Source organism: Austrofundulus limnaeus, unplaced genomic scaffold, assembly GCF_001266775.1.
Source record: "Austrofundulus limnaeus strain Quisiro unplaced genomic scaffold, Austrofundulus_limnaeus-1.0 Scaffold27, whole genome shotgun sequence".
In the NCBI taxonomy this organism is placed as follows: domain Eukaryota; kingdom Metazoa; phylum Chordata; class Actinopteri; order Cyprinodontiformes; family Rivulidae; genus Austrofundulus; species Austrofundulus limnaeus.
The window spans coordinates 1188684-1204427 of record NW_013952429.1 but is presented as its reverse complement, the minus strand read 5'-3'; the positions used below and the strand labels follow the sequence as shown (position 1 = coordinate 1204427).

Genomic DNA, 15744 nt, shown 5'->3' with positions numbered 1-15744 from the left:
CGCCTTGGGGTTCCCCCGGAGGAGCTGGAAGAAGTGGCTGGGGAGAGGGAGGTCTGGGCCTCCCTTCTGAAGCTGCTGCCCCCGCGACCCGATCCCGGATAGGCGGAAGAAAATGGATGGATGGATGGATGGATGGATGGATGGGTTCTCTCTTCCTACTTTGTTTAAATCCAAACTGTAACCAACAAGTCTGGCAAATAACACCTTGAAGCAGTGGGCAGTGTTTAAAGAACGCACCAACACCTTCAGTCATTTCAGTCACAATTCAACACTTTGTCTCAATCTGTGGGAAGTGAAAACCTCTGACATAAAACTACTATAATTACAGCAGCATTTTCTTGCCTTCGGTTGTTTGGATGAGTAAAAAAAAAAACACATTTTGACTAGGCTGTCCCCGTGAGTCAGTGGATGTTTTACATGAGTGACTGACCTGCCCTTGACCACATTTTAGTACCAGACGGACCCCTGAAGTAACAAAAGAAAACATCTTACTTTAGCGCCTCTTGCTTCTTTCTTTGAAGAAGAAGGTTTTGACGTAGATTAATGGCTGCAAACTTGGTGCCTGACAATATAAAACAAACCGAGAAATCAATGTATATAACAAATAGGGGTGCCTGATTTAATAAAATAAACTGAATTTAATCAGATTTCTGCATGTAACACATAGTGTGCTCTTTATACTCTTTTGGAGAAAAAAATGGCAATTTACTGTATCACCTTGATTACAATATCGCAATATGTCACAATATGTCATATTGTGACCCATGTGTGAAATGTAGCATATCATCAAATACTTGGCAACACACAGCCCTAACAACAATGGAGTGCCCCACTTGAGACTTAATGTCACCTTTATGAATTTGGTTACATATAGAAATAAAATGTTTTTCTTTTGGCCGCTCCCTTCTGCAGGGATTCTAAAAGATTTGACATTTCTGATGCATGTCTGTGCTCGAACCTGCAGCCGAAGGATTGCACGATTGACCATCAAGCTTCCACAGCCCCAGTTATAGACAGTAAAAATGTTCTATAAATAGAATATCTGCCCTGTTTTTTGCCTATTCTCTAAAGTATAAACAGAGGAGGACAAAGTCTGAAACACAAAACAAGTCTCTGTTTGTTCCTGAGGCTTTCAGGAGCCGGACACGCTCCACAACCATCCGTGCCCTACCTTCTAGTTCCCTCTCATGCCGTATGACTCATGACCTTGTTTGCTGATTGGTTCTGTGTCTCTGGTTTCTAGGACGACCACTCCATGTTTTTCCAGTTTGGCCCTTCCATTGAGCAGCAGGCATCCGTCATGTTGAACATCATGGAGGAGTACGACTGGTACATCTTCTCTATCGTCACCTCATACTACCCTGGTTACCAGGACTTTGTCAACAAGGTAAAAAAGGCTCTTTGATAACAACATCAATAGGCGATAAACGCAATTAGATCTGGTGTATGTAACATTTGTCTGCAGCTTTACACCAAATATGCCACTTAGGGAGAAGCTGAGGTCGTAAATGTGAGGGAGAACATCATCCAAACAGTGTATTTTTTTCATATGAACTGACTGCAGCAGCAGCAGCCTCCTTGTTATTCTTGTTATTTGAAAGCTAAAGGCCATAAACCTATTCAGCCATAGATTTAAATGACAGATGAACCCGAGCACATTAGTTTCTTTTGCTTCAGTGTTTTTTTTAGAACCTGCTATCAGAGCTGTGTTGTTGTGTTTGTTATATTTCCCCCCTTTTTTTAATGATTATTTTTAAAGACAGAGCACAGCTAGTGAAATGAGCCAAACAAATGCAACAACATTTTCTGGTTTTAAGACGCGGTATCTATTTTTCTAATGATCACGTTTGTTAGACTTTGCTGTAACATGGTTATTTTTTTTCACCCCACTTTTCTGATTGCCCAAATTGGAAAGTCAGATTGGCTGAAGATATCGTTATGAACGCAGCCCCTCACTGAGGCTTAAGCCTGCTTATCTCCAGGACAGAGAACAGAGCTGCACGAGAGTCAGACTAACTTTGATCATCAGACACACATCTGAGAAGCTAAAGCTTGTTAAAAGTAAGCTAATTGCTTTTATAATATAACCACAGCTGTAACAGTGTCTTTGCTTTGAATAACATTGAAGTAGCAGTCTAATTTAAAGAAAATAATAATGATAATTTGAAAGAGGATACTTAGTATATTAGGATAAGACCTGAGTATGTTAGGGATGACTCTCAGCTACTACCACGCCAAAGCTTAGCTCAACATCTAGTAAAATGACTGAGTTATAGCCTTGCTTCAGTCTGAATTTCATCAACAGTTTTCTGGGAGATATTTAATCTGTTCTCAGAGAAAAAAAAGTTCTTGCACTGCCGACAACAAGACAAACCCCAAATATTTTCCCAAACACCTCATTCCCGTTGTGACTGAAATGTCATATGCACAAATATGACTTTCATTACACCGGTGTTTGTGCTCACGTCGCTGCGCAGCATCACACCTGGGTGTGTTGAATCATTATGAGAGGTTTATGCAATCACACAGCAGGTTTATTACATCTTGATTGGAAACCTGTGAACAATTCCATCTGAGGGTTTTTATTTGGTTCTTCAGAGAGCAGGTTTGCCTGAAGCATTTCTCTTTTCTGTGACGATCGGAAAAGACTTTGCTTTCTATTTGAAGCTTCAGATGCGTCACCTGTTTACATGTTCAGTGCTATTAGGGTATTTACAGAGGCTCTTTGGTTGCTGATTGTTGAGACAAAATTTGAGGGAGTTCTTGCAGAACACAGAGCTGTGCCGGGTTCTTTTCTCCTCTGTATATTTATTTTCTTTTTCATTATTTTAACAAATCAGCATCAAGACAGAGAAAAAGGGTGACCAGATTTTGGGTACCGATTATTGTTCCTTATATGCAAACTTTTTTTTTTTTAAACAGCTCCTTTCAAACAGCTTGGATGCTGTTGACTCAAGTAAATAAAACCTAAACCGGATTGTGTTTGAGCAGAGATGATTGCTGAACATCATAAATGGTGTTATCTAGTGTCTTCTAGCAATCAATTTGCAGCCATACCACCCTCAATGCACCAGATCTCATTTGGTCTTGGAAGCCAAGCAGGGTCAGGCCTGCTTAGTACTTGGATGGGAGACCACGTGGGAATGCCAGGTGCCATGCCAATGTAGTTGTGCCCACAATGGTCACTGGCAATAGAAAACCTTAGACCAAAAAGTTGGGTGGCCAGTGAAACGATACCGAAAATTCACGATTCGGTTCGGTTCAATACTTCAGTCTCACGGTTCGATTTTTTTTCCATACAAAAAAAGAGAAATTTCCATGCCCTTTTAAACTTGTAATTTATTTAAATTAATTATAAACATTTGTTTAACCTCAAAAATACAGTTTTTAAATTACATGTTGCTGAAACAGCAAGTTTCTCGGTGGATCTGCACTCAAAAATGCAGCCTAGGTGGAGTAGTCGAACACAGATCCACTGATCCTTTAACACAGAGCATCTTTAGAAAAAAGTTGATAAAATAAATGTAAAAAAATCTGTATTGTTTGATACAAGTGTGTATTGAAAATAATGCACTGTATTGAATGGTTCGATACGGATACATGTATTGTTGCACATATATATATATATATATATATATATATATTGTATATTTCTCAAGAAAAGCAATTACAGTTTTAAATGGATACCTGATTGCCAGTCACAGTTCCGAACACTGAAACACAACATAAGACACATTAAAATCATAGATACACAAATGCAGACATTGTCTCAGGGTTGTTGTTTTTTAATATGTCTTTAAAACATGTCTTTAATAGTTTTCCAAAAAATTGTGTTGTAAAAGTTTTAGAATTTGGGAACGAGATGATCTAATCTCACTCTGTTTGTTAAAAAAATGACCTCATCACTGGTTCCAACTGGTGAGAGCTGTGTGTAGATAAACTGTCTGTAAATCTGGGCCCTTCAGGGGAAGGAAGAGGCATCTCAGTGAGTTTTGTTCCAGTTTCTCCTCTTCTTCACAGCTCCACCTCCTATTCACAGCCTACACTTCTTCAAGTCGTCTCTTTCTTTTTCCCAACCAGATTCGCAGCACCATTGAGAACAGCTTCGTGGGCTGGGAGCTAGAAGAAGTCCTCCTGCTGGACATGTCTGTGGACGATCATAATCATGGAGACTCCAAGATCCAGAACCAGATGAAGAAACTGCAGAGTCCTGTGATTCTCCTCTACTGCACCAAGGAGGAGGCGAACACAATTTTTGAAGTGGCCCACTCTGTGGGACTCACGGGTTACGGCTACACCTGGATTGTACCCTCACTGGTGGCCGGTGATGCAGACCACCCCCCAACTGTCTTCCCTATAGGTAACATATGATTTAACAGAAGGGAAGCAATTCATGCAACAAGCTTTTATAACTAATATCTTACCTGCTGCAGGCAAAAACAACCCCAGACATAGTGATTTATAAACATTTATGTCAGTGTTGTAAAGGTTCATAAGGGAGGGTGCTAAAGAGCTAAGCTAACATCAAAGGTTAATCAGTTTTGGCTGAATATGCAGTGATTACACTCTCAAAATGTGTTAAAATTTGTCCGGTTTATGAGATATTTTGGAAACACAGTGGCAATTTTACAGTTAGGTGATGTGAAACAAAGAATTTAGCTCTAACTCTGAAGCACAAAGTTTGACACCCTGCTGGCTAACCTGTCTGTTTCCAGGTGAACTCAGAGTAGGAGTTCTTGGAGAATGTTGACAGTTTTGCACTCAGACTGACCAGACCCAGACTTTCAGCTCCGTCTCTCACTCAGCACCTGTTTGTCTGTGTCCGAGTCTTCAGATTCCTCTTCTAGTAAAAAAAAAAAGTCTTGGTGTAGATTCTGACATTCAGGACAAGGCCCCTTTTGTTTTTAAAGAATCCCTATGACAATGGGGGGAAACGTTTTCAAGTAACACAAAAGGAAGTCCAGCCATTCCATTAAACTTTTAGAGAAAGACAAGGCTTGTAACAATCGGCTAAACATCCTGACATCTCATCCCTGGACAGAAAGAGGCAAAGTGCTTTATTTTATTTCAGTGCCAAATGTTAGAAAGTGCCTAAAGCTGCACCAGAAGTGCAACAGCTAGCTTCTACTGCTGATATTTGCACTTGTAACCATGTAATGCAAATGGTACAGTGATTAGAATTGATGCTTCTCAGCAAGAAGGTTTCAGGATCGTGTCCCGCTTCCTGGGTGGAGTTTGACGTACTCTGGAGTACTCTGGTTTCTTCCCACAGATTAAAATCCTGTATGTTAGGTGAACTGGTGACCTCAAATTGTCCCTAAGTGTGAGTGAGAGTGGTTCTTTGTCTCATTTGTGTCTGTGATGGACTTGCGACCTGTCCACAGTGACTGTGAGCACTAGAAAGGAGAAGCTGACATTTTGTGATGTAAGGACTCTCAGCCTCTACATCAGATTTCTACCCCAGTATCTGTAAGATTGACTGAGATATAGTTGTTTTTATGATTTAAGGTGAGTTGGCTGTGGCAGCCATCTTGAATGGTTTGAGTACCAAAGTTAATAACTTGTAGGTGATACAATTTTTATTTTCTGCAACTTACAGTTAGTCTATGTGATCTGTGCTTGTAATCCTGACGCTGCAGGTTTGAGCCCAGGTTGTGTCAGGAAAGGCATCTATCTGAAAACAATTGTTAAATCTTTAGTGCTAAGTTAAGCCACAGTGGTGATGAAGGGAACAGCTCTCTATAAAGACACTAGCTGTCCATAACCCCACAGAAATCCACTTCCAAAGATCTGAACTACTTTACTTTGTAAAGAAGAACCACGAGAGACGTAAAATCCCTATAACTGTTACTGTGTTGTGCTCAGTGAGACCAGATTTAATCTCCTGTAAGCAAATCCTTTTTAATAAGATACAAAAATATTTCCTCTGTAAGGTCTCAGAACTTTTTGCAGAAGAAAGTACAAGTGACAGATGGGCTGGTTTGCATATGCAAATATCTTCCTACTGGATTTGCAATTCACCACCATCGTTGGTCTTACACGGATTTTATGTTAACCTTTTCTAAACGTGTTCATATTTTCTTTGGGAATGACTCTTTTCCCCTGACAACCTTACTGTGATTATTTTCCAAATGTAAAAGCATGAGATAAAATGTACTTTGATGCTCCTCACCTTTTTTTTTTATTGTGACTCAGTCCTGGATAATGTCAGCTCTGGTCTCACCGGAGCCCATCAGAAATCAGATCACGACGGGTCTCTGGTGAACTCTTCTACTCACTGAGCACGTTTGCAGCCGTTTGTCTGAATTTACTGAACATCTCGGTTCTCCTTTTTGCGAACATATTTGCAGTGCAGGTAACAAATATGAAGATCCAAACCAGCCGTGAATAAAATGACCTGAAACGTTGTTTGACTGTAAGAAATAGATGTTGACGTTTGATAGGTTGCTGATCTTATGCTTGGAAAGCCGAGTGTAACTAAATGAGCGATTGGGGGACCGTAGTTTAGACTGATGCTCCTATTCAGTTGTCTTTTCATATGTTTTCTGTACTCATTGGAGCCTTTCTGATGTGTCTTGTAACACTTGGCATTGAGTGTGCTTTACAGTACTGTGTTGAGGACTGGAGGTATAATTACGCAGTAAATTTAGCTGCTTGTGCCAAATGCTTTCATTTTTGTATAACTCTTCCCCCTCTGGGAATGTTTCACAGCGCTCTGCCTACTATTTTCTGCATCCTCCCTCTTTATCCTCACACTGTTCTGTCTCTCTCTCTCTCGCTCTCTCCCCCTCTGTTTTTCTTTCATTCTTCCCATCCTCTCACCTCGTATCTCCGTCTTCCCTCCTCTCAGGGCTTATCTCTGTGTCATATGACGAATGGGACTACAACATCGAGGCCAGGGTGCGTGATGCAGTGAACGTCATTGCCACAGCCATCTCGACCATGAAGGTGGACCGAGTGCTACAAGGCCTGCCTAAGTCAAGCTGCCTCGGGACACCTGACAAAAAAGTCTCCAGCACGGGATACTCCAAGGAAATCTTGAAGTGAGTCAAGGCTCTTATGACGAGGGCTGCTATGTTAAAAAAAAAGGAAAAACAAAAACACGTGCGCACTTCCTTTAACAGGTCAGCCAGAGTTCATCTGCTTCAACTAACCTCAACAGGGCTGTCAGGGTTTTGCCTTTTCCCTGCAGCTTTTGGTAACTTTCTCCTCCTACCCTAAATGTTGAAGATTGCAGTGGACAAACTTGTTGAAAGCCTACAGGAAATAAAAGAGGGGCTCATATTGAGGGAGACAAACAAAGCAAAAGAGGGAGAGTGGAAGCAAGCAAATCAAAAGATAAAACAAGACCGAACGTGTGAAGGCAGTCACTTGATAAAATGAGCTCTGTGATATCAAAGGGTTCAACATTCATTGATTTTTATCACAGCGCTGACATTCACGTTTCTTGTTCAAACTTGGATTTTTACAGTTGTTTTATTCTTTGTGCTGCAGCCTGAGGTCTGTTTCTCCATACCTCTTCAGCAGACTGAATGCTGCACTGCAAAGCTTCCACTGTGAGTGGAACGTCTGTGTTAAGTTGTTTATTTGATCTTACCACAATGTGCAAAAACCTTTAGGATGTTGGGCCTCCGTCATTATTTTCAGCCTTGCTATTGAGAAACACTCTTCAGCAGCATGAGAGGATGCTGGTGATGGGTTTTTCTGTGCAGAACATCAACCTCATCCATCCTTCATCCTTTCCTCATCCAGCAGGCCTCACCATGATGACAACAATTGCTTCTTGTTTTAAAGGGGGGGGGGGTGGTATTATACAAAATCAATTTTTTTTTGTTTTATATCATGTTATTTTTGCCAATTTCTCATCAAAAACATACCAGTTGTGTTGCTTTGACTCTCACACGTGTTTGAGAAATCCTCATAAGGTAGCCATGTGTAGCTGCCTGAAGGCTTGCTGTTACAAAGCTCCTCCCTGGAGCTTAGTCTGCAGTCTAGATCCCCACAGAGCCCTCCTCCCCAGCAGCAATGTTGTGGAAATGTGCTGAAGTGGGAGTGTCTGAAACAGTAGGAGGTTCAGTTTGAAGGCGTTTAGATTGCAATTTTTTATATATATCTTTATTTCAAAATAAAAAAACTCATAAAATAAGAAGAGAAAAATAAAATAAAACAAAAAAGTATAGTAAGTGTCATAACTATATTACAAAAAAAAACAAATGTGAAGGAGAATTGCCGAAAAACCCTCAAGGGGCTTGACAAGTGGCAATCTTCAAAAAAGAAATGACAAAAATTACATAAATTAAAAAAATCCATACATTACAAAAAATAAAACACTACTCTATATGAACAGCCAAACAAAAAAAAAATGCTTTCAATAATCAAACCCATAAGGGAAACCAGAACAACTCTGATTCTTTCCTTAAAAATCTCTTTGGAAACTTCCTGTTCCATATCTTTGACCCTCTATATAAAACACTAAACTGTGTTTGTGTTGTACGACAGTAAGGGGGTCTAATAAGACAGTTTCTATGAGTTGAATACTGGTGAAATTCGTTATTAAAAGTAAAAATGTTACAAAAATGCTGGGGAAGTAACTTATTTATAGAACTATGAACAAATAAAGCAATTTGAATTTGATTCACCTGGTTGCAATGATGCAAAGTCAAATTTATTTTTGATATATACAGCTTTTTCATAACAAATGAAGGTAACAGTTACTTGATGGGGTATAGAATTGAACTATGTGCCTGGAAAATACCCCCACTTTTTTTAGTTGGTGAGTGTGGCTTGATCATAGCAAGAATACTTCTCATGCAGATTTAAAAAGCTTGGCACTGAAAACAGATGTTTAGTTTAGCAGTTAGACTCAAAACCCAATCTCCTCCTATCTTTAGCTCAACCTACAGGCACCTTTAAATGAAAACATCTTTCTCTTCCTCTTCCCCAGAACATCCTTGTTGTGCTTTTTTGGCACATTATAGAACAAGAAAGCGGATTGGTATTCAATAATTAATCCTCGCTTAACTTGCTTTTACAGTTCACACTGATCAGAGATTTCACAGCTAATTGAATGCCTGGAGTCATCTGGATTCATTAATAAAAAGAGAGTCAGAAAACAACAGTGGGGTTATCACGAGCACTCGGAGAAATATGAGTAAATAACACGATCTGTACACATTGTGTTAAAGTTGAGCATTTTTAAAATTTAATCAGACATTTCAGACTGCAAATGTCATTTTTTATTATAAACAGAGATAGTCTAGTCCAGGTTTTCTTGTTTTACATCATGTTTAACATTTCTTTTTGTTTTTGTTTCTGTCGACTTGGGTTTGAGGAATGGAAGAAGATATTATGCAGGCTCTCCTGCCACTGCGGCACTGTTGCACAGGTTGAGGTTGATGCATTACGGGAAATTTTGCTCTTGTTTCTGTATATAATATCAGGAGCGCTTATGTGTGCCATTTAGAATTCAGCCACCAACAGCACAGAGATAACAATACAACTTCAGCCATGAATATTTCAGTCCCTGAAGGACACTATCAGATACAGGGTTAGCTCTCAATCATCCCTTAGCCACACACCTGGGATGCGCCGCGCTGTGAGTGGCTGTGCATGGACTCCAGCGTGCCGTGTACAAGTGTGTGTTCTCCAGCTTTCCATTTTCCTCCATTCCACTGAGTGAAGGTGGAGAATGTGAATCGCCGGGTCTTGACGCTGACTCCAGGGGCTAGCAGGAGACCAATAGACACGCTCACGGCGCACACACATCATTCCTCCTGTTCCATCCCCTCGCCCTCCTCCAGAGAGAAAAGCAATAATAAGACCGTATGTCTGTGTGAGGCCCTGTATATGGCTACAGGCCACTGTGGACTGCATGCATGCTACATTAGCATCCTGTCAGCACTGATAGACAAAGATGGGAGACCCTCGTGAGGCAGGCTCTCAAATTTGTTTAGGGGCTGCTGGGGCACACACACAAACATGTGCATACATAATCACACTGCCTTCCACAGCACAGACACCAACAACAATAAAGGCCATTCATTGTTGTATGTGATGAAGAGAACAGGGTTAGTTTTTTAAGTGCACCAGATGCTATGAAATGAGACGCCAGGGCAATGATTTGTGTATTTTTTTATTTTTATTTTTTTTTTACAAATTTTGAATTCTACATGTTTAGGTTCCCTCTTTAATTCCTGTCCTGCAGTGCTGCACTGGTAGTTATGATGCAAGTGAGGATTAATATATTTGCAGTAAGTTTGCTTTCATGCGATATGACGACACATTTGTCTCTTTAACCAAATGCACAAAGTGAATCTGAAACCATCAAAGATATCAAGTCAAACTAAATCCAAGGTCTGGTCACAGAAGCAGTGATATTGAAGGTCTACCTGTTTTTAGATGTCCTCATAAATAACAGACAAGGTATACTGTATGTTTTTGAGTAAACACACTGAATTTTTACTTGATAGTTTTTTTTTATAAAAGGACAAGAACAATTTTCCTATTATTTGAACTTCTTTCAGCATTAAGCATTTATGGTTTTCAAAGTGACATAAACTAGTCTCCTATAATCTATTTGCATTGACTCAGTTTAATTTTGCTTGCTCTCAGATTTGAGATGGTTAAACTAGTTTTAGATGACTTGTTGGATAAATTAAAACATCTTCTGCCAGGTTTAATAATGACACAATTATGATTAATGTAATAATGTTTTGATGACTCGGATTGTTTTCATTCAATCAGAGTACTTTTTTCAATTAACAAGATTCAGTTTGTTTCACTGAAATGCCTGAGTGAGTGAATTAATAAAGAAAACTGACGATGGTTAAAACAGAAAAAAACATTTACAATTATTTTGACTCAATTAAAAAGATTCAGCCTTAGTGAAACATTTAAATCAGCCCCAAAAGGTTATAGTAATGAAATCTAGATAAGAAAAATTCCAACATAATTGCTTTTTCTTGTAAAAGACCTTCAAAAGTGTGGACCTTACATCCACATTTTAAAAATATCTGTTAAAAAGATTTTTTAGAGGGCCCCTTTATATTCAAATGGACATATTAGTTTGCTTGAATTAAAACAAGAACAGAATTTTTGTTGAGATATTTTAGACAGTCGCTCACTGCTCTGTGATTTTTGACCCTCCTGTGGTCAAAATACCTCATCAAACACCCGTCTTTAAGGCCTTTTGGGTCGTTTTGACTCACGAGCATCAGGAGGGTTAACAAAAAAATCTGTGATTTTTTTAAAGTATTGTTTGCCTTTGTTTTGGTTTTATGTTTAAAAACAGCCTCAAAAAGCACAAATTAATACGTGATAATCTGGAAGGTCATCGACTCTCACGCTCACGTTCATATTTAAAAATGAGAACCTACTCGGATACATGCTCCCTCTCATCTGACTCCACAGGTAGCTGTCTGATGTGTCCGGCTCCACGGGGGTCCTCATGGGCCCAGATCACATGGAGCCCCCGTGGACCCACTTATTAAAGGCTGCAGCTCAAAGAGCCTTGGTGCCTTACATCTTTTCCTGTGTGTGTGTGTGTGTGTGTGTGTGTGTGAGTGTGTGTGCTCACACTGTCAGAGCTGTGCCGCCAGCAATGAATGATTCAATAAATAAGCAATGAAATTCTGTTGGGGTTTTGAATTTGAATGAACACGCGTCTCAGAATTCAGTAACGGTTCCATGAAGACACAGTCGCAAAAGTATCCCTAGCAGCCAGGTTGTTAGAGGCTGGCATTCTTGTTGTGAGTTTGGAATGTGTGTGTGTGTGAGTGTGTTATCTTAGCAAATTGTGCCCCTGGTGACACAAACTGCTGCAGAAAGCTCCAGGGGAACAGTTTAAGCAATTTGCCAGGTGTTCAGATGACTGTCTGCGGTCAGATTTCATCAACATGACGGCTCTGCAGCTTTGCAGAATGCAGTCAGACATCACAGGTTTGTGTCATAAATTAAAACGACAATGTTGTGAAAACCTGAACAGAAGAGAGGAGTGCTGCTAACAGGGAGTTAGGACCCGCGTGGTCTCGGCTATAGTCCATATATTTTGATGTTCGGTTCTGTGCAGTGGTTATAAAGCATAACATCTTGTATGACTTTTTGAATGACCTCACTTTGAAGAAACAGAGTTTTTAATTCTGACTGGATTGACGAGCTAACGGCTAATCTGAGTGACGCGGAGGATTGTTTTTGTTTTAAAACAACTCAAATCTCAGAAGTTTCATTAAGAGTAATACAAGCACAATTTTACAAACCTTAACATGTTGTCAGTTTTGCATCACATAGTTATTCACAGTAAATTCTATGATTATTTGCTGGAGCAAAAAAACAACAACACCAGCAGCAGCTAGCTGTAGCATTACCATCATGGTTTTTCTGCAAAAAGCCACTTTTACAGTTTTTTCAGCTGCTCTCTGCATGAGGGGTCTCCATGGCGAGCTAACTCGCACAAAGATTTGGCGATTATTTTTACACCCGGTGCCCTCCTTGATGCAACCACTGACCACCAAGCTACCACATCCCACACATGTGGAGCACAGGGGTGACATCTTGGTTGCCTGGGGGAGCAAGTCAAGTCAAGTAAAGCTTTAATATCCCCAAGGGGCAATGTGTTGTGCAGACAGCAGTGGGAAAAAGGACAAACAAACAACAAAATCTCATACATAAGAAAAATAGTTCATATTAATCCTCACGATGTCAACCTAGAATTGACCAGGCTAATAGCTGGAATAAAAGATTTGGGTAGAATTTAGATTGAGCCTGAAAAATCCAACCCAAATAATTAACTCTGATTAGAGGTCAGAGCCTGAAGTAAACCTGACATTATTTTAATTAAGCTTTTAGTGCCTTTGTTTTAGACGACCTTTGGAATTTTCTTAAGTGAATCAGATAAGATCGACTGCTGGTCCCTGTTGAGCACATGAACATGCAACTGACATCCACGTCTTCTTTTCGTCTTCATGTCGCAGTTAACAAAAAATTTTTTCCTCCTCTGAGTCCGTGAAAATTACAGCTGCTCTTGTTTATGTGCTGAGCTGTTCGACATCCAGTGGGAAGACAGAGGGAGAAATTATGATGATTTATCCCCCATGATGCAATAGTTGATACGAGTTTTATAAATATAAATATATCAAAATTTATTGTAGAGGTATTAGAAAAAAAATGGTCAAAATTTAAACTTTATGGAAGATTGTTGGGGCTAATTTTATTTTTATTTTATTTGCATAACGCATCTTTAGATCTTTAATTCCTGTTTAGTTTTCTCTGTGCTCTTTGTATTGTAGGCTTTTTTTAAAAAGATGCCACAGAAACCAAAAGCCTGACCCGACCTAGCCTGGCCCTTGCCTTCCTACGCAGCTCCTCTCAATTCTAGTTTCACTTCTCTGCTCCGTCTGGCATTTCTCCCACAGACAAGGATTTCGCTGGCAGATTTTTAGCCGAACCAATCAGAGAACAGAACGTCAATTTTCTGCGCAGTGTCTGCTTGTAGTTTATTTTACCTGGGCCAATCAGAGAACAGAACGTCAATTTTCTGCGCAGTGTCTGCTTGTAGTTTATTTTACCTGGGCCAATCAACAAACAGAAGGCGGAGTTTTGAATGACGTAGATGTTCTGCACAGTGTCTGCTAGTTTAGCATACGGCAGTGGAGGGAGTGAATGAAGCCAGTCTGTGTTGATAAGGCTTCCAAATTAAATTAAATTTGTCTGACAAAGCAGCAGCTCTCATTTACAGTCGTCAAGTTCGGCTTGGTACTTTCCTCCTCTCAGTAGGGTTGTTTACAGCACACGTGATTTCCGGTTAGCTTCTTAGCTTAGCCTCCTTCTCAGCGACACACACACACTTCAGCAGAGGCCACGCCTCCAGCAAGAATCGCTTCTCTACAGCAGCGAGTCCAGACCGTTGTACGAAGTAAAGTGAAGGACAAGGGTCTGGTTTTTACCAGGCTAGACCCGACCCAAACTTCAGGTCTAAACTCTAGTTGTGGGGGTTAAGGGCCTTTGCTCAAGGGCCCAGAGTGGGGAAAATGGGGGTGGAAGCAGGTGTGTGTGCTTCAAATTTGTCACAAATGTTTTTGATGTAACATACCTGCGACCTATGATCTCTGACCTCTGACCACACCAGCCAGTTTCACAGATACTGATCCAAAATTATGAGTGCGAATTGATCGCATGAGATACACAATAACGACTCTAACTTAGAACATTTTACAGATAGTGAGCTAAGGTTTGATAAGGTAGTAGCTGAGAGTCATATCCCAGGCATACATTGAGCATTAAGACAACACATGAGATCTCATAACGTCTGATGAGATTGTGCAGAACGTCATTTACATGGTTTGACAGAAATAGCAACAACTGTCCTTTCTTAGCATTAGATGATCTTAGTTTGAAACTCTGGTGCTTTAGGTAGAAATAGATGTTCATTCCTTCGAGGAATGCCTTGGATACTCTTTGCCATGTCCTGCATCAGTTCAGTCTCTTGTAGAGGATCTGTCCAGCTTTGATACTGCTGATTTTAATACCACGCAGCGCCTATTTTCTCAGCTGCTGCTGTCTCTTTACAGGCAAGTCTTCTGCAAATTATGAGTCATCCATCCGACGCTGATACAGTATGTCAGTGTGTGTGTTCACACGTTACCTTACAGACACATGCAGCATACTCTCACAAAAATATTTTGACACTACTGCACTGCAGCGATTTGTGCTTTCTGCTCCCTCGGAGATAAAAGGAAAAATTCAAGTCATATCAAAAAGCTCTGGAAAAACAAAACAAAAACAAGAGTTTTTCTTTTTTGGGGGGGTGGGGGGTGGACTGTTTTCGCGCCACCGATGATTCATTGCGTCTGTATCTAAAATATAAAAATCCCCTCTCAGCCGGTGATTGGTTGGGGAGCAGTTGGCGAAGGAGGCGCACACGAGCGCGGCACACGGCTGCAGTGAGCTCCTATAAGTAGCTCATCGCAGTTGTTTTTAAAATATCTTCTCTTCCACGGGAGTCAGAGGGGAGCGCTGTCATCAAACGGCACATCTAAAAGCTGCATCGACAGGACAGAGCTGCGGAACGCGAAACAGAGCAGCCACAGCGTGCGGCGGTCTCTGTGAAGCCACAGGTTAATGTGCGACCAGATGATGTGCGACTCGACTCAGACACACAGATTGATCTGAGAGTGAAAGACAGCGTGAGGGGAAGTGGGTAAACAGTTTTAGACTTAATTTTAAAAAAAGCCCCCCGCGCACCCTCTTTCTTAAACAGCCCCTCTTGGGTGAGATTGTAGTTCCCATGGCAACGCAGCTGATTGCACAGAAATGGCTGTGGTTGTGGGTGCCATGGCAACACGTTAAATTGCATTATACGGTGTTAAAAAAAACCTCCTCGCGTCCTGCAGGTCTCGCTCTGTCACGGTGACACGTGCGCTCTCGGGGCGGCTGCTGTGTCCCTTGGGTTGTCATGGTGTCTGGATGGCAACAAGTTGGAGCCTCCGCCCACACCGCCTTGATCTTTTATTTTTATTTTTTTGTTGCCTATTCAAACTGAGATTACTCCAGGGGGGGCTAATCCCATGTTACAGGCGCATTACAGTGCTTGCAGCGTGCTAGTCAGCCCGTGTGCAGCAATAGGCATTTTATGGAGGCTGGAGTGGAATTATTGACTCGCTCAAAGCATCTAGCTTAGTTCTGCCTGTGTGTGTGTGTGTGTGTGTGTGTGTGTGTGTGTGTGTGTGTGTGTGTGTGTGTGTAAGTCCT

The 15744-nt window shown here is 40.8% G+C and overlaps 1 protein-coding gene across 1 annotated transcript in view; it reads left to right on the top strand.

Moving 5' to 3' along the window:
• Positions 1–1243: 1243 nt before the first annotated feature.
• Positions 1244–15744, top strand: part of grin2bb (glutamate receptor, ionotropic, N-methyl D-aspartate 2B, genome duplicate b) — a gene marked incomplete at its 5' end in the record, with an annotated part of 45175 nt that continues 30674 nt past the window's right edge. The window contains 3 exon segments of the mRNA XM_014004896.1: positions 1244–1387; positions 4081–4360; positions 6851–7043. Coding sequence (XP_013860350.1) covers positions 1244–1387; positions 4081–4360; positions 6851–7043 — 617 coding nt within the window.